This window comes from Anthonomus grandis, chromosome 8 (genome assembly GCF_022605725.1).
Source record: "Anthonomus grandis grandis chromosome 8, icAntGran1.3, whole genome shotgun sequence".
NCBI lineage: Eukaryota > Metazoa > Arthropoda > Insecta > Coleoptera > Curculionidae > Anthonomus > Anthonomus grandis.
The window spans coordinates 31,896,242-31,919,427 of NC_065553.1; the positions used below are offsets into that span (position 1 = coordinate 31,896,242).

The 23,186-nt window shown below is 31.8% G+C and overlaps 1 protein-coding gene across 5 annotated transcripts in view; it reads left to right on the forward strand.

Moving 5' to 3' along the window:
- LOC126739727 (inositol polyphosphate-4-phosphatase type I A) overlaps window positions 1–23,186 on the forward strand; it is a 114,688-nt gene that overhangs the window by 33,656 nt on the left and 57,846 nt on the right. For all 5 annotated transcript variants that reach the window (XR_007661693.1, XM_050445521.1, XM_050445520.1 and 2 more), the window contains 3 exons: window positions 8,298–8,500; window positions 21,833–21,965; window positions 22,881–23,183. Coding sequence is in view for 4 of the 5 variants with exons in the window: in XM_050445521.1 (XP_050301478.1) it covers window positions 8,298–8,500; window positions 21,833–21,965; window positions 22,881–23,183 (639 nt within the window). In the remaining variant the exon portion in view is untranslated. The remainder of the gene's footprint in view (window positions 1–8,297; window positions 8,501–21,832; window positions 21,966–22,880; window positions 23,184–23,186) is intronic.

Here is a 23,186-nt window from a genome sequence, read left to right on the forward strand (position 1 = left end):
TTTAAAAAAATATAAAGTAAATGCCAAAATTGCTGGTTTGGACTTTTTAAATATGCGTATAAAAGATTTAGGTCATAAAATGTAATGAAATCTATTTTCCGTGATTAGTTTTATTAAAAATTAAAACTTTTAACGCATTCATGGCACCCTATTTAAAATTTAAAAAATTGAATTTTTCTATGAGTATAAAACAAAAAATAGAAAATGCTACATCATTGTTCTCATAATATTATTTTCTATCGAAATACGTAATAATATACAGGGTGTCCGGAAAGTCAACGATAATACTGAAGGGGCTGATGGAGCAACTCATAAGCACCCAGAAAAACATAAAATGACCTTAGTAAAAAATCGATGGTTTTCGAGATATTGGCACTTTAGTGGAAGTCACCAAAATCCTACTCTTGAATCAGATTTTCGATTGTCACGCCTTAAAAATAGATATTTTTTAGAATCTCTATTTAGCTATGCAACACTGAATAGCCATTTTACTGATCAAAGACAAACATTAAATTAAACGGCCAAAAAATTTAATAAGAAATCTATTCTAAAATAAAGTATTACTTATTTTTATATTTTAAACTTTGAATTTGACCGCTCATACTGGACCAAAAAAATTGTACGGCAACCTGGCTAATACCTTAAAAACTTTGCTCATTTAATCTACTTTTTAAAATTACCTAAATGTTTTTTTAACAGTTTACTATTATTGTGTTATAGTAAAAAATAACCCAAATTCACCTTATGATATCATTGTAAAAAAATTAAACAAATTTTTCAGTTATGTTTAAAATGTTTTTATTTAACTTAAAAATTTAAAAAAATCAAGAGCGAAGGTAATTCTTATGACCATAGCAATAAACAACAAACATTTTTGGAATTTAGTTTGTTTACAGTGTTCCGTGAATTAACTACTTTTTTGCTTGTATCCTAACGTTTCTGTTACCTTTTGCTTTGGATTTGTTTTTCAGTTCATTTTCCTGTGGACTGTGTTCTTTGAGCTGTTTGTTTTATTGGTTAATCATTTATTATGCCCTTGCCGTATACCGCCCAAGAATATGCAAACATGCATCTTATTTATGGTGAATGTAGAGAAAATGCTCTAGCCGCATCTAATCTTTATCAAGAAAGATATCCGAATTTGGCCCGATATCCTGACTATCGTGTTTTTATTAATGTTCACCGCTCATATTCCGAAGGCAGAATGCCTCATGCTCCTGTTCGAGAGGGAAGACCTCGTATTGATTATGTTGATCAAGTTTTAAAAGAAATTGAAAATGATCCGACTACTTCGGCACGAGCAATCGAAAGAAGAACAGGGATACCGAAATCGGTAGTAAACGACATCACTAGACGATTTCAATATCACCCTTATCATGTTCAACGAGTGCAAAGCCTACTGCCTCGAGATTACGAACCACGCCTACAATTTTGCCGCAGAATGTTGCAAAAAAATCAAGAGGATCCGAATTTTTAAAATAATATACTGTGGTCGGATGAGAGTACATTCAAAAAGGATGGCTTTATGAACATGCACAATTTGCATACTTATGCGTTGGAAAATCCCCACTCCCCACTATTCGAGAAGAAAAGTCACAGTATCGATTTAAAGTAAACTTGTGGACCGGTATCTTGAACGGACGTGTTATTGGCCCATTCGAATTACCAGAAAATTTGAACTGGCAGGCTTATTTAGATTTTTGTCGAAACAATCTACCAATTATTTTAGAAGATGTTCCTTTGGCTAGTCGCCGAATAATGTGGTTCCAAAATGATGGTTGCCCGGCACATTATGCCCATGAAGTTTGTCGGTATTTAAACCAAACATACCCCAACAGATGGATCGGCCGACTTGGTTTAATTTTATGGCCTCCCAGGTCTCTAGACCTAAACCCCCTCGACTTTTTTTACTGGGGTTGCATAAAAGAAAAGGTTTATGCAAGACCAATAAATAATATTGCTGAATTACGGCAGCGAATAAATGATGCAGCCCAAGATATTAACGTTGCCAGGAATGCAAGATGGATCAATAGGTCATTTATTAAAAGATGCCACGCCTGCATTCGTGTTGGTGGTAGACAGTTCGAACATATTATTTGATTTTAAATTTTTTTTTTAAATTAAATAAAAATATTTTTTGAACATAACAATTATAAATTTGTTTTATTTTTTTCATAAGGTAGATTGGGTTTATCTTTCACTCTATCACAATAACAGTAAAGCTTTTTTTAAAACATATTGGGTAATTTTAAAATTAAATTAAATGAGCAAACTTTTTAAGGTATTAGCCGGGTTGCCGTTTAATTTTTCGGTCCAGTATGAGCGGTCAAATTCAAAGTTTAAAAAATAAAAATAATACTTTATTTTAGAATAGATTTCTTATTAAATTTTTTGGCCGTTTAGTTAAATGTTTGTCTTTGATCAGTAAAATGGCTATTCAGTGTTGCATAGCTAAAAAGAGATTCTAAAAAATATCTATTTTTAAGGCGTGACAATCGAAAATCTAATCCAAGAGTAGGATTTTGGTGACTTCCACTAAAGTGCCAATATCTCGAAAACCATCGATTTTTTACTAAGGTCATTTTATGTTTTTCTGGGTGCTTATGAGTTGCTCCATCATCCCCTTCAATATTATCGTTGACTTTACGGACACCCTGTATATTTTGAAATAAAAAAGTTAAGGTGACTTCCGGATAAACAGGAAATGACGAAAAACAACTGAATGTCAAAAGATGTTCTTGTAACAATTCCATCATTCTAGCAAATTTCATTTGTTTATCTTGAAGAATAAAATAGTTATTAAGTGTTTTTTTTTCCTGTGTCACACGGTGTAAAAAGGCATGGAATATTTAATAATTTAAAAAATCAGCTATGTACAAATTTTCACATTAAAAAATGATTAAATTGAAATGTGTATGATTGGTGAAGTGGTAAAATTGAAACATTTTTGTTAATTTATTAATTCTAGAGTAGCATTGAGAAAATTAAAGAAAATATTTTTTTTTATACCCTAACATAATACTAACGTTCAAGAGTTTATTAATGGAAAATAAGCACACAAAGGACTGTGTTATTTCTCTTTTTAAAATAATTACACCAGATTTAAATGTTGTTTTAATGCAGAACCGGAAACCAAATTTTAAAGTGAATTAAGTTATTTGATTTGTTATACAGAATGTTACTTAAAGGTATGTCATAATTTAAAAGGGACATTCCTGGACCGATTTTAAGTCAAAAAGTTGATATAAACATGGATCCTAAAATGATTATTTTTAAGATACAGGGTGTTAAAGTTTTATTTTTTTTTCGTTTTTAATAAATTTTTCAAATACGGTTTAAAATATTGAACTGAATTTTAGCACGGGATATTATGGCATAAACACACATTTTTTAGATGTTCACCTACTTTTTTTTAGCAACCAGTTGCGTAGCTATGATGAATTTTTAATACAATTTTACAGAAAAAAATACTACGCCATTGACTTACGAAAAAAAATATGATTTTATCTTAATTATCAATCAATTATAAACAAAAAATTCCTCCATGACTTTTGCTGTAAATCTTACCGTTTGGGTGTAATCGTTAATTAAAAAAACGTCTTTTATGCATAAAATGCATCTTTAAAAATTATGGAAATAAATCAAGTTAGCTTTGCTCGTTGCCAGCAACTGTTTTTTTGTTGTTGTAAACATTATGACACTGAGATTAATGATTATTTTTGATTGTGTTAAGTTTGATTTTATTTTCAGTTTTTATTAGGTACATTTTTCAAATATTTATTTTCAAGCTATTTTTTACAAACTGGTGAACAAAAAGCAACAACAATTAAATACAATACATACATACATAATTTACAACAAATGTTGGAAATGACCACCTCTTGCCTCTATGGCAGGCTTCTGCTCTTCTTCTCATAGAAGCACTAACTCTTTCGAAAATTCCAGGCGTGTTTCGTATAGTTTCACATCCGTCAATAATTCTATTTCTTAGTTCTTCTAATGTCACAATTTGTGTCTGATAAAGCAATGTTTTTAGGTGTCCCCACAAAAAAAATTTAGGCTAATTAAGTCAGGTGATCTAGGTGGCCAAAACTGTGGTCCTCCACGGCCTATCCATTTATTTCGGTAGACTCTATTTAAATGCTCACGAGCCAATATGCTAAAGTGGGCTAGAGCACCATCATGCATAAACCAAAGTTGTTGCCGTAACTGAAGAGGAACATCTTCGAGAAGCAAAGGCAAATCATTTTGGAGAAAATTACAATAATTCTGTCCGTTAAGGCGTCCTGGTAAAAAAGATGGTCCAATTAAATGATCGGATACGATACCGATCCAAACGTTTATTGAAAATTGTTCCTGAAAATGTGTCTCTGTAATCGCATGAGGGTTTTCTTGAGCCCAGTAATGATTGTTATGGAAATTGATTATTGCATTTCTGGAGAAATTAGCTTCGTCCGTAAACAATATGTTCCCACCAAATTGAGGATTTTGAGTTACTTTTTAAAGATACTATCTACAAAGTTGCGTACGCGGTTCATAATCTCTAAGAAACAATGCACCCTTTCTTTTCACATACAAAGGGCAATAAACCCTTTGTATGTGAAAAGGATATAACAAAGAATTCCTTAAAATTTCCCATACCGTCTTTTAGCAGATGTTCAATACCATACCAATTTTTCGTGTACTTGTGGTCGGATCCTCTTCGACTGCATGTAGGACAGCCTCTTCAACTGCCGGTGTCCTAACTATACGGGGCCTTCCCTCGGCAGAATTAGCCTTAAAACTCCCAGACTCAGCCAGACGACGATGAATGTTTATAAATATTCTTCTATCTGGGACAGCGCGATGAGGATACCTTTCTTGATACAAACGCCGCGCCGCGTCTCCATAGCATTACCATTGGCAAGTCCATAAAGGAAATGCATTTGCGTCATTTCCAAATTAGAATAATCTACCATTTTTTAACTCGTACAATTCACGTTTTAAGATCCAAAGGGTACTAAAAACAAACTGTCAAGAATAATCACTAACGCATTTTTAAAGATGCATTTTATGCATAAAAGATATTTTTTTAATTAACGATTATACCCAAACGGTAAGATTTACGGCAAAAGTCATGGAGGAATTTTTTGTTTATAATTGATTGATAATTAAGATAAAATCATAATTTTTTTCGTAAGTCAATGGCGTAGTATTTTTTTTGTAAAATTGTATTAAAAATTCATCATAGCTCCGCCACTGGTTGCTAAAAAAAAGTAGGTGAACATCTAAAAAATATGTTTTTATGCCATAATATCCTGTGCTAAAATTCAGTTCAATATTTTAAACCGTATTTGAAAAATTTATTAAAAACGAAAAAATAAATAAAACTTTAACACCCTGTCTCTTAAAAACTAAGCATTTTAGGACCCATGTTTATATAACTTTTCGACTTAAAATCGGTCCAGGAATGTCCCTTTTAAATTATGACATACCTTTGTACCTTTTAAGTAATACCTTTTAAGTAACACCCTGTATATTGATTTGTTATATATACTATTTTATGCACGCGACCTGCGACTCAATTATCGTGTTTTTTGGCAAATAAAAATTCATATCTTTGGCTGTATGAATGGCTAAACGATGAAATTTGGCATATACTCTCTCAATATATTTAGCGTGATGGAACCCAAAACAATAAATTTTTAGAACTTTCATAAGAAATTGTATCGAATTTGATTCGACATATCTCAATTTTAACGTTTGCTAACTTTAAATTGAAATTTCTAGGCCTAAAAGTCTATATCGAATCACATATTATATCTGTATACTTTTTGGGCCATATCGGTATACAGCGTGAGAAATTATAAGCAAATAAAAGTTACTAAAGAAAATTCAAACTACTTTAGAAGGTAAAAGATAATTTGTATAAAAAAAGTTTCTTCTGAGAGAGTTCTGGCATTTTCAGTTTCTTGAATTTTTTACTAAACGATATTTATTTCGGAAAAAAAAGTTTTTATGAAAAAAAAGCTTCATTATTTTTCTTTCAAATGCTATATAAACGAAATATTTGTGAATTATACAGGGCGAGCAATAATTAACTTTTCCCATGAAGGTCTGAACCAAAAATCATATTTTATTTAGTAATTTTCTAATGGCGCCACCTGGACGATTTATATTTTCAGGTGTTAAACACTATATTAAGCCGATTTACGTGTAATTAGAATTCTTCTAACATTAATAGTTTTTGCGATATTTGAATTTTTGTTTTTCTTTTGCGGCGTCCCTGTACATTATTAGAAAATAAAACCGCAGCTATAAGATCCTGAAATCTGTTTTACAACACATACTAAAATTTCATTCCATCACAGTACAAGTACGGAAAAAGAGCGTTTTCCTCAAACAAGTCAATTTTCTCCGTTTTTTCGGGTTATTATATTATTCAGGGTCGGGTCAGGGTCAGAATCGGGTTATTTATTATTTCACCACAAGGGTGAAATAATCCAATATGGCCGCCAACGCAAAAGCAAGTGTCTCGGCATGTTTTTTGAAAGGGTGTCGGAGTTTCGTTAAATTTTTAATGAAAATTATCCGGAAGTTGTCAATTAAAGGTACCGTCTAATCAGAAAAACTCTGAGGTTGTCTGTGCATATCATTGGGGTCTTCGAAAAATGCCGTATTTTCCACACATTCAGTTTTAAGATATTGGAAAAATTATGAACATTATTTGAAGTTATGAAATTAGGGATTTATGAAGGATACCGTTAATTAATTTTGAAAATTATCAATTTTTGGATCATGTGACTACCGTAACTTTATTCCTATTTATCCGATTGGACTAAAATTTGGTATTTGGGGTTGCATTGCATCCTACAATTAATAAATTTGGACAGATGTTTGACATATAGAATTTTAAAGTCACACGACTTTCATAACTGTTTTGTTATTGGTTCGCTTTTGTTGAAATTTGATATTTGGGCTTTATTTAGGACACAATTATTAAACTTGGACAGATATTTGACATATAACACATTATATTGACATACAACGAGACTATATAAATACATTATGGTTTTTTGAAGCATGATACCCCAAGAACTGGTCCTCTCTCTTTTTTGGCATATAAAATTTGCCCCTCGACTAACCAGACTTAAGTACACCTGATAATTTCTAATTTTTGTTAAGAATTCCTTTAAGGCTCTTCACAGACAAGACCTAAAGGTTCCAAACTGGTCCCCTGGACCAAAAGTATGCGTGTCTTGTCGTCTTTAACTGTCTTTTGTCTACTGCTATTCACACAAAATACATAAATACAATCACATCTTACCTGAAACAATAACAAAAACACTACCAGCAGAGAAAAAACCCGAATCTTCACTAACATCTTTCAACACTGCCTACTACTGTTACCGAACTACCACCTGGCCATATGCGTTATTAACTTTTACTAAGCAGCAAATTCACTCTTCTCTTATCATGTAACTTTAACAGTTTTCCTTTAATTGGGCACTACCGCCGAGTCCTTAACGGATGCACGACTACTAAAGTGAAAATAATTGAAAATCGTTGAATTTGCCTTTGAAAAATAAAAATATAAGTTTAAGTTGGAGAGATTTGGCCGCGAGAACCTCGTTCTTGGCCTTGCGGTTAATGCAGTTATTAGCCGTAATTGTCGTTGAGTTGACCGATTTAAAGATGCGGGTAATGATGCTTTAAGAGTTCATATATCATAAATAATGATAAGGAGTTATATGAAAGAAAGCTGAAAACTGGACGATGGATAATCGGTAGGTCACTTTTCATTTCATTTTGTGTCTTTTATATGATTTAATTTATTGCATATTATTCGTTATTGTTTGGTTACTTGTTTCTATAAAATTTCCTTACACAAATACATTTTCCACTTTTCTTTTAGGAGATTGGGGAAATTGTTAAGTTACCATTATTTACCAAATAAAAATTTTATCTTAATAAATTGGTAAGATGAATAATTAAATTTAATTTAGATTTGTATTTTTACGCACTAAATTAGCGTGGAAATTACATTACATTACCGTGAAGAGTAAAACAGTGCGTAAATGCCACTTAGTTCCCACCGAGAGTGATAACTGTTATTCACGAATACCGAATGGTAAAAGGTGAAAAAAGCGATAATAGCAGATGCGAAACGTAAAATATTTCTTCCGACTTGCAACTTAAGCGGGCATTAGTATGAAACGAGACGATGCCTTAGCGATATGTCGAACAACTGAATTATTTTAAAAGCATATTTTTAATTGGTGTGTTGTAATTTGATTTTTAATTTGCATTCACTTTAGGTTTGGTCGCATAGGAGATCGCAATCTTTGCCACCACGTTTAGGAGTCCGAATACGTCTTCCCAGCCAAACCGATTTGAAACTTCTCTTTTCGTCACCTCATTTACAAACATACAGGTTCCATTCTGGTTTGGGCGGAGATATTTCTGTACATGAATACATGGCGGAGAGCAAGATGTGTTTCAGTTTTCCTCACCAAATGCTGTAAGTCTCGTAAATATTACACCAATTTCTGACATGTAGCATAATTTCAATTCTTATTCCGGGGTTCAATGTTCTGTCTGATTTATCAATGAATTGAAAATTTTCATTTTACAAATTTTGTTAATACAGACTTTCTTTTAACGGGATAAACATTGGAATATTATAAAAGTGAATGAGTTCTGGGAAAAAAATCTGTGAAAATCTTAGAAATTTCCATTTCTTTTTCAGTAATTTCTTGTATTAAAATTACTCTATTTATGTTATATATTGTATAAGTTTTTGTTGTATATTTAAGGTTTAGGAATTAAAATAAAACAAATAAATTGTGTTTATTAGGAATAATAATATTTATATAATAATAAATACCGGGTGTCATAAAATACTTTTAACATAATAGAACTTCGTCATTTTTGAAGATAACAAAAATTTTCAAAATAAAATTTTTATGGCAGACCATGCTATTTTCAAAAACATTTTCAAAGAGCATCTTTAATTTTGAATGCAATAAAAAAAGTTTTTTTTTCATCACAAAAATACACGCAATTTTCTCATATTTAAAAAAAAAATATAAATTTAATTAAGATTTATTTACTTTATAAAGAAGTAAATAAATCAATAAATAATCAAAAATAATATTGGTGTGAGAGGTTAGAGCACTATTGATATTAATAATAAAATATTCGTCGTATTCAATGTATTCATTCAATTCGTATTAGTCAAAAAAAATATTATTCCATTTATTCCATTGTATTCAGAATTAAAATTGCTACTAAAAAAGTTAAAAAAAATAGGGGTGATTTCTCGGGGATGTATATATATAAAAATATAATAACATCATTAAAACTTAAAATGCGAATTCTAGCTTGTTTAGTTTCACTAAACTGCTACTCTAAATTAATCCTTAAAGGCAAATCACATATTTAAATATCCATAAATCAAAAATTACGCAAAATATTTTCGCCTTATATAAAAAAGGAGTAATTGCGCTACAGAAATCAAAAATTGGATCGCAAATATATATTATTGACGAAAGGGCAAAGTGGGTTTTACCAAAAAAAAAAAAATATTCTGAAAGTTAACGTCATGTTTGTTTTCGAGTTTAATTTGGGAAATATTGAAATAAATTACACTCGTACATAAAAATATTCATATAATTTTGTTCATTTTACCCGTACATACTATTACCCACGATACTGGTCCTACACGTAATATCCACTAAATATTCAATTAATTTAGAATTAAACTATTAAATTATATTGATAATATACAAAATTGTAGATATATTGACATTAAATTATGCACTCCGCTATGAATTGTCGCATCATTTTGATTTTTTATACTACTATACTGCCGTCCTAAGCCAAAAAGACGCATCTCAAGATCTTAAGTTATTGCGATTTATCGGTTTTTTATTACAGCACTCGTATTTATTTAATTTTTGAATTTTTTTTTTTTAGTTATTTGTAGTAATGTGTTTGAGTAATAAATAACTTTGAAGTTTTATTTGTTTAGAAAAAGATTTTTAGTTATGTATTATATAAATGAGATGCGTCTATTGCGCTTAGGATTTTAGTACAAATTTTAGATACGTCAAGAAGGATATTGCATTTTGCTAATATTATTATTAAATATTTCCTAATATTACAAAAGAAATGGACAGCTTTATTACATACTTTTTAAACAAAGTTTTATTGAAAGTGAATAAGTACATATCAGCTTACAAAAAAATACTAACATTTTAGTTAGAGTCATCGTCTTGGGAAACTGGAAGGTCTTTCCAAAACCGAAGCCTGTTCTTCATTATTGCACCGAGGTTTTTTATTATTAACTTTTTCTTTTTAGATGAAATTCCAAGGCCTTTTTGTTGTTTTTTTGGTGGTGGCAGTATTTTATTTTTTGTAATTTTGGCAGTAAGAAAATCAAGTGCAATTTTTGGACCATCCAAGTCATCTTGGTATGTCATAATATGGGAACCCCTTTGGACAGATACTTGGACTATTTCATTTAGATATGGCCGGGGGTTAATTCTACTAAGTTTATATTGCGAGGTGTAATCCTCCCAAAGAAAAAAATGCTGTAACTCCATTGGCAGAACTTCAGTTTGCCGTGCGGATTGTTTTACGGCTTGAACAAAATCTGGAAAATCGTATAGTTTGTTGCCTATCTTTTTCATTGACTGTTCAACTTCGTGATGAAACGAATCCGCTGCCATAAAAGTATGGCCGGGCGCGAAATATTTTATAATAATTTCATTAGCATTATTTTCATGAGAATTAACAATGTAGAGCAAAATTGAAAATAATGACCAATTTTTATTTTGCGCGGAGCAATTATCAAGCCATAATGTTATTTTCACAGCGTCTCTCTTCGCAAGGAAAAACTGATAAAATGTGCTTATTAATTCATCTTTACTGCGTTTAAACAAGGCGTCATGCCAAACGGCGGCAAACGTTTTGTCATTCTTTTTTTTGCCAATTGGTACAAAGTACTCATTGTAAGCTGTTAGTCTGTTTGTGAAAATTGCAGTTTTAAATGTTTCCAGTCTTGGCAGCATAATAACTTTTTCAAAGTCTGCGCAGTATATAATCTTACCTGGTTCTTCTGGTTGACTACCATCAGCTCTGTAATTTTCACGCGACTTTGTTGCTCTGTCTATATGTTTTTTCCAACTGTTACAATTATCACAGGTTTCGTCAAGATTATCTTTTGTGTGACTTTTATCATGTAGAGAAAATTCTTCACAACTTTCACATTCTTCGTGTCCAAGACTTGCTAGTGAAATATTCATTTTCTTAGCTACTATACGGTACTTTTCATAAGAAATTTGTATATTGGGATATTTAATTAGAAAATGATGCATTGCCGCAAAAGTAAGGTCACTAGGAAGGTAAAGACGTTGGGGTGCATGCTCTCTCCGATAGTGTGAGATAGTTGGATTGTAAGAATTAATATGATTACGAATCACTTTTATTTTATTATGAGGTTGTTTCGTGCATCTTAAGTCAGCCACAGGTACTACAGAATTATTAGCATTACGCAATGCTGTACGGATAACTTTGTTTATTAAAGCCGAGAGTTGTCAAACCTTGCATACATTTTCAGATGTTCCTTTTTCATTTTTAAGCGTATAGTTATAAGTATTATTTCTTTGATAACCGAGATCACGTTTTGAAGTAGTTCTCTATTTCACAGGTTTTAATGAAACATGATGTAAAATAAAAGATTTTCTGTCTTTATCATTTGAAATTTTCCAAAATTCATTGTTCAAAAATTTTCTTCTTTCTTCTGATATCTTCAACAGACATTTTTTTAAACAATCTTTTCCACAACCTTCTTTAACGCTGTGCTTTTTCGCAAGTGATTCATGCTTAGCTTTTTTTCTGGAACTTACTGATAATTCGAACTTCTTTCTTTTTCAAACTGTTCCCTTTTTAGTATATTGAATGACAGATGCGGTATTATTTACTTCAGTTGCGTCGGTATCTACAAAACCGTCAGAATCCATAACATGCTCGTCTTGGATAGGTTCATGCATCAATTGTGGCTTGGCTGCTTCCGTGATTCGATCACATAATTCAGTCACTGTTTCCAACTCAACATTTTCTATTTACTACTTTCTACTGACGTAAGGGGGCATAAGTCTGCTTCTTCGAGAGCCTCAAAGTGAACTGGCACAAAAGACCTAGAAATATCGAGAAGAACTGGGCTTTACGATTGTATGTGTATGGCAGGGGCGATTTCTGTTACACAATTCCCAGAGTTTATGTCGTTAATAATATTTATTAAGTTCTTCACTGCACTTACTTGCCGTGTCGCTACTATGATTTTCCGAATCAGGGTCAGTCGGATAATAATATAAATCTTCCGAAGCCTTACGGTTTTTATTTTTTTCCTTGGGTTGGCTTGTTTAGTTTCCTTGTTCGGCGCCAACATGACCATTTTTTTTCCTTGAAATCCTTGTGTTCTGTCCATTAAATCTAAAAGGGCAGGACAGAGTTAGTTTTAAGTATTTTTAATGTCTTGTAGCCGATATGTCTTCTGTTACAACTTTATAATAGGCCCTGTATTTAGTTAGTCTTAAAGTTTATCACCCCAATAAAACAAATTTGTTGAAACGATTACTACAATTCACATAAAAGTTAGTTTATAAACAGCCGATAAGAGGTTGCTCGTGTGTCTTTAGCACCACTAACTCATTACAACACAGAAACTGCCATGTAAAAACATAACTAATTTGGACGCATCTAAATGCACACTGTACATTACGCGCTTAAAATTACCAAAAATCCTAAGCGAAAAAGGCGCATCTTTGAGAACCGTCATATTCGCTTGGGAAATTGAGATACGTCGAATCGGAGTAGGATTTTGTATTCTTTTTTAAAATGCGTCTAATTTTGTTACCAATTTTTAGGCACTATGGAGTTAAAATGCGTCTTTTTCGCATAGGAAATAGGTTAAACATTGTATTTGGGGTCCTTAAGAACCATAATATAAAAATTGAAAAATTTTGAGATACGCCCTTTTGGCTTAGGACGGCAGTATACTCTATAGAAGAAAATATATATATTTATTGATTTTTATGTTTTCAGCTACTTTAATAAATTTTTATTGGTTTGATAAGTAAAAAATACAACAGTGGTTCTATTTAATAAGCTATAAATTAAGGTATAAATCGAAACAAACAATCGTTAATCAGCATTTTACGAGGGCATAAATTATCGTATAGGGGATACAGGTGCATAATGGTTCAAATGCGTTTAGCTTTTAATTACTAGGGGAAAACGGAACAATAGATTATACTCATTTCATTTTATTGCTCCTGTGTATTATTTTTTGAAAAAGCATTTTTCTTCTAAAATTAAATAATAGTTAAGCTTTCGCTCAGACCTTAACTTTTGAAATAATAATGTTCTTTGAAAATTTGGAAATAATGATTATTTGGTAAATTGGTTCATTTAAAATTACATTTAAATTAGCCAAGACTGTGATTTAAATTACAGTCTTGAGATACTATAGTTGTGGGGATAATAAATATATTTAAAAATAAATTTAAAACATTGAAAATCATTAAAATATCTGAGATGAAATTTTAAATCAATACTGTAAATATTTAAATGTATATATATTTATTAATATTATGTTAGTTATCTCGGTTATATATAAATAATATATTTTATTATTCATATTATTTGATATACTGGGTTCTTCACGACATACGACACGGGATATTCTGGTTAAATACAAACAAAAAATAAACGAAATTAAAAATATCAGAGCCGTTCCAGAAGTATCTTTTCAAATTATTTTTATGACATATAGGGTGTTTGAAATTGCAGAAACATATCACAATTATGTTTTTTAAGTAGAAAACCTTGTATATTATTTGATTCCAACTTAAAAGTAATTTAATACTTAATGACTTTGACTTGATAGCACTGTCGAACAGATGGTTGAATAATTCAAATCAGAAACAGTAATAGTGTTCTTCTGGATCTTGTTATTGCATCTTTTGATGATGCTGGGGTTGATAGCGTTGAGAATTCTCTGGTTCCTGTTGATTCTTACCATCCGTGCTTTGGTGTTTTCCTTAAACCTGAAAAACGTCCTGGACATTGCAAGGTTACCTCAACTACCAGGTTCAGCTTTAGAAATGCTAACTTTTTACTGGTGTATAATATCTTTACCTCCCAGAATCATGAATGGGGACATCTTGAGGTATCTACTGATGTTAATATTGGTACTGAGGCTTTTTATTCTATCTATACTTAATGAAATTTTTGACAAATCAGTGCCGTCATATGTGTGGTTTACCATTCAGATTATCAAACGATAAGTTTAAATTAGATTAAGTATAAACTTTATCTTAAATCAAGAAAATCCAGATTTCTCTACTGGAGGTCCAGATACTAGTCCACAGGAGCTTCGGTTAAATCTAAAATGAAAGCTGCCGACACCTACTACCTAAGAGACGTGGAATCTGCGCAGAATTATGCATAAATCCCAGAATGTTTTAGTCCTTTGTGAAATCCTTGAGAGATTCGGCGAATATCAAAGAGGAAATGACAGGATTTATTCAGGTTCTATTATTCTCCAAACTTTATGTTATCCAGATAGGTGGAAAATTTCCAAAATAATCTTGAAATAAATAATATAATATAATAATAGTCTTGGAATTGGTTATCTTTGAGCGCCTATTTAGTAGAAGTAGCTAGTCGCATTACTTCATGTCAACATGCGTTCTTTCCCAAAAAATCAACTTTCACTAATCTTGTCACATTCTGTCGATATGTCCATGAGGCAATTAATGGAAAATCCCAGGTTGCTGTTATTTATGCAGATATGGAGAAAGCATTTAATAGAATAAGAGACTCTACAATCCTCAAATCTTTATCAGACTTAGATGTGTTTCCTTCTATTACTTGCCTAATTCCGTCATACCTCAGCTGTAGGTTTCAATATATTGTAATTAAAGGTTTAAAACGGTGTATCTTTAAAAGTACTGGTGTTCCACAGGGCTCCAATGTTGGACCACTCTTAATTTTGACTACTGTCAACGGTCTGACTTGCAATATTAAAAATGCAAAGGAATTATTGTTTGCCGCCAATTTCAAGTGTTTTGTTCAGATTCAGTCTGAGAATGATTGTCAGGCTTTGCAAGATGAATTTTGCTATGTTGGAAGCTGGTGCGAATTAAATAGCTTTAGATTAAATGTTAGTAAGTGTGCTTATATGTCATTTACCTTAAATAGTAATCCCATAATTTTTAATTACACCTTTAATGGTGAACAACTTCAAAGAGTACCCCTGCAGAGGGATTTAGGAGTGATTTTTGACCTGACTTTTAATTTTCTACACATTTCACTAACATATTTTATCTATAGCAGAAAATTCCCAAAAAATGTCTGGATTTATTGTTAAAACCACCTTTTCCGCCATCTTTTCGATAGCTTAGTTTTGGCAATCTTGGGTATGGGTTCATTACTTGGTCCCCATAGTACAATATCTGGGTGGCAATGGTTGAAGGCCTTCACAGAAGGTTGCTGAAGTGCATGTATTTTAGGAAATTTGGTATATATCTCCAGACAGGCTGTGATAATGATCATTTGTTGCAGGTTTTTGATAGACTGTCTCTGAGTAAAAGAAGAATTAGAATATATTTTTATAATTTTGTGCACTCTTTTCAAAATACTGAAAAACAAAATAGATTGTCCTGAGATTCTTAGTCAGTTACCTTTTGCTTTAAACAAAATTAACACTCGCCATCCATTAGTTTTTTATCTGGGTTATCCAACCAACCTTTATAAGAATTCTCCCATTTATAAACTTTATTAAACTAATATTTTAACTTATATGCTTCCGATATTGACATTAATTCAACTAGGCTGAATCAGTTTAAAAAAATAACACTAAATAAACTAAAACAGAACTGAAGTGATCAGTAATGTGTTGGGTATTTGTTATTGTATTTTATTAGTGTGGGTAATTTCTACATTATTATGCGCATTGTGTATTTGATAATTTTTGTATTTCCTTTTATAATTTATTACAGTACTTTTAAATTGTTAAGTTAGTATCTGCAAGTGTAGGTGGTAAAACCGTATATTCGTTTTCTTTCTCAGTATCAGTTTAGCAGTCATACGTGACGGTCGTGTTTAAGTTCGTAGGAGGCTACGCCGATACTCAGTTTTGTTGGTTTTGTTTTGATTTGATTTGTTTTGATTTTTTTTTTACAACCATATCGACGTGCTATATTTCCGTACAAGTGTTCCTAATTAACAGGTCAATATTTTTTTTTTTGTTTTATAAATATTTCCTGTTTTAACTAACTAGACTTGTTTTGCTGGCATTGACCTTAACTTGAAACCATAGAACTTCAACCTTAGGACGTGCTAGTGTGTTTGTTTTACGCGTGTTCCTGGTGACGCTCAGGCTCAAGTTCCTGTTTGGCTAGCAATTCCTGTCTAACCGTATTTATATATTTCTTAATTTATTAAAATGAATCGTAATTTCAAATGCTGTCAAAAAAAGGAGTTTTCAAATTATTGCTGCATCTTTTGTATATCTATATTCCACCCAAGTTGTTTGGATAGAAATTCTGATGCCATAAAAATGGGAGGCTACAAAATTTTATGCTCAGAAAAATGTCAAATAAATTTTAATGAAAATGAGAATGAAAAGAAGTCTTACGAGCAGAAGATTCATGAATTATTGATTGAACTAAAAGAAAAGGATAGGCATATAGAAAGAATGAGAAGAAACAGTTTGGTGTTTGAAGATGAAGTGTCAGAAGCCGAAAAGAAGTTTTCTTCCTCCCTAGATAATCTACACAAACTTAATGATGAACTTAAAATTGAATTAACAAATCTAAAAACTAAAGAATGTGAGTTACTGTCACTATTAAAAGTATGTGAAGAGGAAAAAATAAATTTCAATATAGAAATCAATGAGTTAAATACCTTAAATAAAAATGTAATTGTAACAATAAAAACATAGGAAAATGAATCTGCAACCTATAAGACGCAAATAAATATGTTACAAATGGAAGTTAGTGATTTAACCAAGATGAATAAGAATATGATCCAGTCGATAAAGGTGTTGGAAGTTGAAAAAGATACTTGCTATTCCGATATTTGTGCATTAAAGGAACAGCAAAACATATCTAAATTCGTTAATATCCAACACAGTTGCCATGTAGGCCAAATTCACCCGTTGATAATCGACCTAGGCTTCTTTTTGTGGGTGGAAACTGTAGTAGAGTGTTCCTGAAGAAATTGCGTCTGAAGTTTGAAGCTGACTACAAAGTCCAGTGTTCCCTGAAGCCAGGAAGTACAAACAATGAACTGATTTATACTGCATCATCTATGGTTAAGGAATTTCCAGAAAATGATATGTTGATTTTAATGTTAAATGGTATTTGCTCATCATTCGATATTTTTTTAAAAATTATACATTTACACAGCAATAGTTTAGTGATGACAAGCCCTTACATGTATCCAAACCATAATGTAATTTATAATAGCAATAAGGCTCTCTATAGAATATTTCACGCAAATAATATTAATCTAAATAGAATTTTAGAGTCTAATCATGTCAGCAACTTTGGATCAGATTTGGCATCTTTACTGTATACCCATATTTTAAAACATTTCAAAAGTAGCATTTCATCAAAAAATGTGTCCACAATAAAACCAAGTAATCAATCTGGACTTCTAGATACTGACTGTGATAGGGATTCTTTTTTATAGATAAATACACAGAAGATGAAGCTCACTCACATTCTATAAATAACATTGAAAATAAGCATGCGAAAAGTTTCAGTAGTTTTATTTTAAAAATACAGTCTCTAAGAAATAAAATGGACGAGCTTCATCTTTTACTTGATTCATGTGATTTTTCTGATATTGTATTACTAACTGAGCACTGGTTAAAGCCTAACGAATGTTTCTTAATATCTGATTATATTCCTATATCAATTTTTTGTCGGCAACACTCCATACATGGAGGAACAGCTATTTTAGTTAAACAAACAATTGAAGCTTTTTTCTGTAAAATTAATAAGTATGATAGCTTTCTGTTGGAGAAGGTTTTTGAATTCTCCCTTTGTTTTTGTAAGCGATTTAATTTATATGTTCTTTGTGTTTAAATACCACCAACAGGAGATATTGGTATGTTCCTGGACAAACTTGATTCTCTATTATTCCAATTGTCTCTACACTCCATAGTTATATTGGCTGGTGACTTTAATATTAACTTCACTGATGTAAGCTTGCCATCATATCATACATCCCTTTAAACTATATTGGAATCTTATGACTTGAAGATGCATGTTCTTTCACCCACACGTATAACATCCTCATCTGCAACTACTATTGATTATTTGTGTACAAATTTAAATGATGTGTCATGTAGAGTACTCTCATCTGGTATTTCTGACCATGAAGCCATTCTCGCTAGGATTCCATGCAACACTGTATTTCCTTCATCTCATTAAATAGGAAGAATTTTCAGCAGAGCAAATTTTAATGCTTTTTCTTCTACTGCAGCTTTGGTTAATTGGAATGCAGTTGAAATGGCTCCTAACCCGTTTACTTTGTTATTTCATGTGCTATGTGACAAGATCAATCAGTGTTTTCCTAAAAAGAGGCTTAAAATGAAAAATAGAAAACCATGGGTCACAGCAGGCCTCAGAACTTCAGCTAAAAACCTCCGTTTTTTGGCTAAGCTGTGCAAGTTTACAACTAATGCAAACATTATTCTTTATCATCAGAAATATCGTAGTCTATATAGAAAGACGATAAAAGCAGCTAAGGTTAAATATTATAGTGACCGGTTGAATATGTCCTCAAATAGGCAGAGAGAATGTTGGTCAATTATAAATGACTTCAGGCATTCTCACAAGAAAGTTTCAGAACCAGAAGTAAGACCAAATAGTTTAAATGATTATTACTGTAATATTCCTCATTTATTGCTCAAGGATGTGAATACTAATATTGATCCTTTGCATTATATTCAACAAGTGTCAGTTCAAAATTCTTTTTTCTTTTATCCTGTTAGCCTTACTGATGTTAGAGATGCAATTAAAAGCTTAAAAAACCATAAATCAGCTGGAGCTGATGGAATATCATCAAAATTACTACTTCTTTTGCCTGACTCAGCATTGAATGCCTTAGCTTCTGCCATAAACAATTCCTTTCATAATGGCATCTTTCCAGCATGTTTAAGGGAGGCAGTGGTTATCCCTCTTTATAAGGGTGGAGATGTGAGTGAGCCTTGTAATTTCCGTCCAATTTCTATATTATCTACCCTCTCCAAGATAGTTTAAAAACTTGCAAAAATCAGAATTTTATCTTTTTTGCAACATAATTGCATTTTATCTGCGAATCAGTTTGGATTTCAAACGGGAAAAGGGACTCATGACGCTATTTTCGGCTTTTTGGAGAGTGTCTATGTGTCCTTAAATTCTGGAGAGTCCGCGGCGGCAGTGTTTTGCGATTTATCCAAGGCATTTGATTGTGTAGATCATGGAATACTGCTGTCTAAGCTCAATAATTATGGCTTTAGAGGTGTGGCATTGCAATGGCTGGAATCCTATCTGTCTAATCGTACCCAAAGAGTTACAGTATCTGGATGTTTATCCGATTCCAGATCCCTTAAAACTGGAGTACCTCAGGGTTCAGTGTTAGGACCACTATTATTTTTGCTCTGTGTAAATGATTTGGGTTCATTAAAACTGCAGGGCAAAGTGGTTCAGTTTGCTGATGATACCACCATTTTATGGAATCATAGAGATTCTGATAATGTTAGAGCCCAGGTTTTTGAGGATCTTAAGATTTTATCGGAGTGGTGTGCTGCAAACAGGCTTGTATTTAATGTGGGCAAAACCTTTATTATGGGATTTAAGTGTGACGTTCAGGGCCTCCTTACAAAACAAAGAAAGCTGTAAGTTCCTTGGTATTACCATTGATGGTCGCCTTCGCTTCGAAGATCATATCCTAAATCTTGCATCAAAATTATCCTCTGGATGCTTTGCAGTAAGAATGGCGGAGCATGAGCTGGGAGGGGTAGTTGCACGTTCAGTGTACTTTTCTCTTATTGAGTCCCACCTTCGTTATGGCTTGCCTTTTTGGGGTTTAAGCAACAAGGGATTATTAAACATAATTTTTGTGATTCAAAAAAAGGCAGTTAGATACCTATGTTCTGCTGGGTTAAGATATTCTTGTAAACCTCTGTTTATATCTCAAAAAATCCTAACTCTTTTTTCTCTTTTTATCTTAGAAACAGCTACTCTTATTCATAAATGTCCTAAACCTCCCTCTAACACTGGTCATATGACGCGCCAGGTTAACGATTTTCCCTTACCAATCCCTACATCCTCCCTCACCAAGAACTCACTTATATACCTTAGCAAAAAAATTTACAACCATGTTCCTCTATGTATCAGACAAATTTTAGAAGTTAAGAGATTCAAAAAGGAATTAAAATCACTTTTATTATCCAGGGCATATTATAGCCTTGACGATTTTTTTAATGATACCTTTTAACCTGTGCTCTGACATCATTTAAGTGTTTTAGTTTTGTTTCCTGTTAAATAATTTAATTTACTTCCTCTAAATTCCTGTTTTATTGACAGCTTTACTTATTTTTTAATGAAATTTATCAAAAAGATGCTTTTTTTTCTCAATCTGTTTTGTTATGATGAATTTTGGTAATGTGTGTAAATTTTATGGTAAAGTGTTTGAGATGTTATGTTTGTTTGAAATTTGAAATTTAAAGTGAATTTGGAATTTTTTAGTTTTTAGGATGCTTGTACTCAAGATTTTGTTGTCTTACGTAATATAGCACATTTTCTTTCTTTCTTTCTTTCTTTCTTTCTTTCTGTTTTAATTACGCGTTCTACCCAATTTTTTCATACATCACTTTCGAATTCTGCAATAGCTTGGCGTATGTTGCCAATAGCTACCGGACTAAATATTGCTGTAGTATTGTACTTTTGAAGCTGTTTTTTTAATTGACCCCAAACTAATTGAATCAGATTAAAGACAATAATATGGAAGCAATATTAACATAGTATGTCCATTACTTTTCAATATTGTCAATAAGAATCTCATTTTTTTAAGTTATAATCTTGAATTATATTTAACAATTCCTTTTTTAATAGGATTTTGTCGGGATCATCTAATCCCTTGACAAATTGTCTCTGAATTCAAGTAATTAAATTATCTTAAAAAGTAAATGGTTTAGGTATAGGACATATTTAACAAAAACTTAAGGTATTCACAGATAAATTTAATGACATAAAAATATACGCGTAGTTAATTTTAGCGTGTAATGCAAAAATGATAAATTGCTGCTAGTCTTTAATAATCTTAGAATAACAGTATACAAAAGTCTAGGTTGAATCCGTAGTTATAATTTTGTAAACAAATCCTCTAAAAGGCAAAAAATCTTAAACTGTTTTTTGACCCACCTTGTATACTATGTAAAAATGTTTTTAGTTTGTAGATTTTTGGCAATCTTACAACCTTGCTGTAGAAAATTTTTGATCTATCTCGTATAGTTTAGGTGATCTTTGTCGTACGCCTGAAATTGACGCACATAAATAATAATTTCATTTTCACTTAAAGGTTGGACTATGAATCAGTATTTTATTTTTACTTTTATGGGTTTTAAGTGAATCTTTACTCTCTAATAATTTTTTTTATCAATGTTGACGAAAAAAAACATTACAAAAATTAGATAAATCGTTTTTCTGCAATTGTTTAATTTACATACATCTTTTGCAATTTTCCAAAATTTTGTAGTAATCAGTTAAAAAAAAAACATTTATTTTAGAGACGTATGGATTCAACAAGAAAAAGAACTACTACAAGAAGTAGCAGGTATGGGTGAACTTAGAGAGCCATGGCATTCCCGACAAGTTGAACTACTAGACAGGCATCTGCATCTTTTAAGATTATATTCACAAGTAAGAAAATTTTATAAAATCATCTTTTTTAAATTAATAAAAATGCAAAGTCTTAAATTAAAATACTAGTTATTAATGGCTATTCCGTTTCGGAATTTCCATAATTTGGGTCTTAAACACTAACTAAACTATACAATTGACTATAAGGAATTGGATCTTTACCCCTGTTAAAAATGGTTTGCTGTTGGGATTTGTTTAGTCATGCTTCACTGCATTGTCTGTACTATTAGGTTACATTAGTTTTAATCTTCTAAGATGCTAACATCGTTAGCGAAACACGTATCGAGAGTGAAATAAAGAGTTTTGGTTAGTGGCAAAACCGTTTCGTAATTTAACTATAGTGTCTAGTTTTTAAGTAGTTCATCTTGTTTGAGGGCCGCATTTTAGGTGATATTATTGTAAATCCTCCTATTTCAAATTTTCTAGAATTTATATACTTGCTTGCTTTCACTATTCCCTTGAAACTATTGGTCTCTTTCGCCAAAACAATATTCTAAACATTTCTAAATAAATAAAATCAAATCCTCTGTAGAAGTACTTCTGTTAAAGATCTAGGGGTTGTATTCGACGATAGGCTCACATTTGTGCCACATATTGAACAGACAGTGACCTCCTCGTTGAAACTTCTGGGTTTTGTCATTCGAAATAGCCGACTCTTTAACAACTCAAACTCAATAAAACTATTGTCTATATATTTAAAATATATAGACTTTGGTATAGCATCGTTTTACCCTTTCTACTTTCTCTTTGCTTTCCTATGTAATAGGAAATTGATTTAGATCACATCAGGTGGTTCCAAAGCACATAGTCAAATGATTACCCAAACAATGGTACTTTTAAGAAGAATTACAACAACCTTTTTTTGCAAAGAATGATCCATTTAATTTTTGAATTATAAACATATTTTTTGATTAGGCTCGAGAAAATCTCCAAGCACACAAAGGCCCGTACTTCAAAAAAAGTTCACGCAAAAGCGACAGAAGTTTGGAATTCGTGCCGATCAACATGCACTTGCAAAGAATGTGGGTTTATAACGACGCACTGAATAAATCGAACTTTTACGATTGGGTGACGGTCGGTGCGTTTACTGCGCACAGTCACCGATCTAAAAACGGCGGACTCATTAGATTAGTACAGCAGCTGAAGGAGTCACCTGTAAAATCGAACACAAACTATCAGATCGCCACTAAAATTTCGATGGCTAACGATGCCATTCAAGTG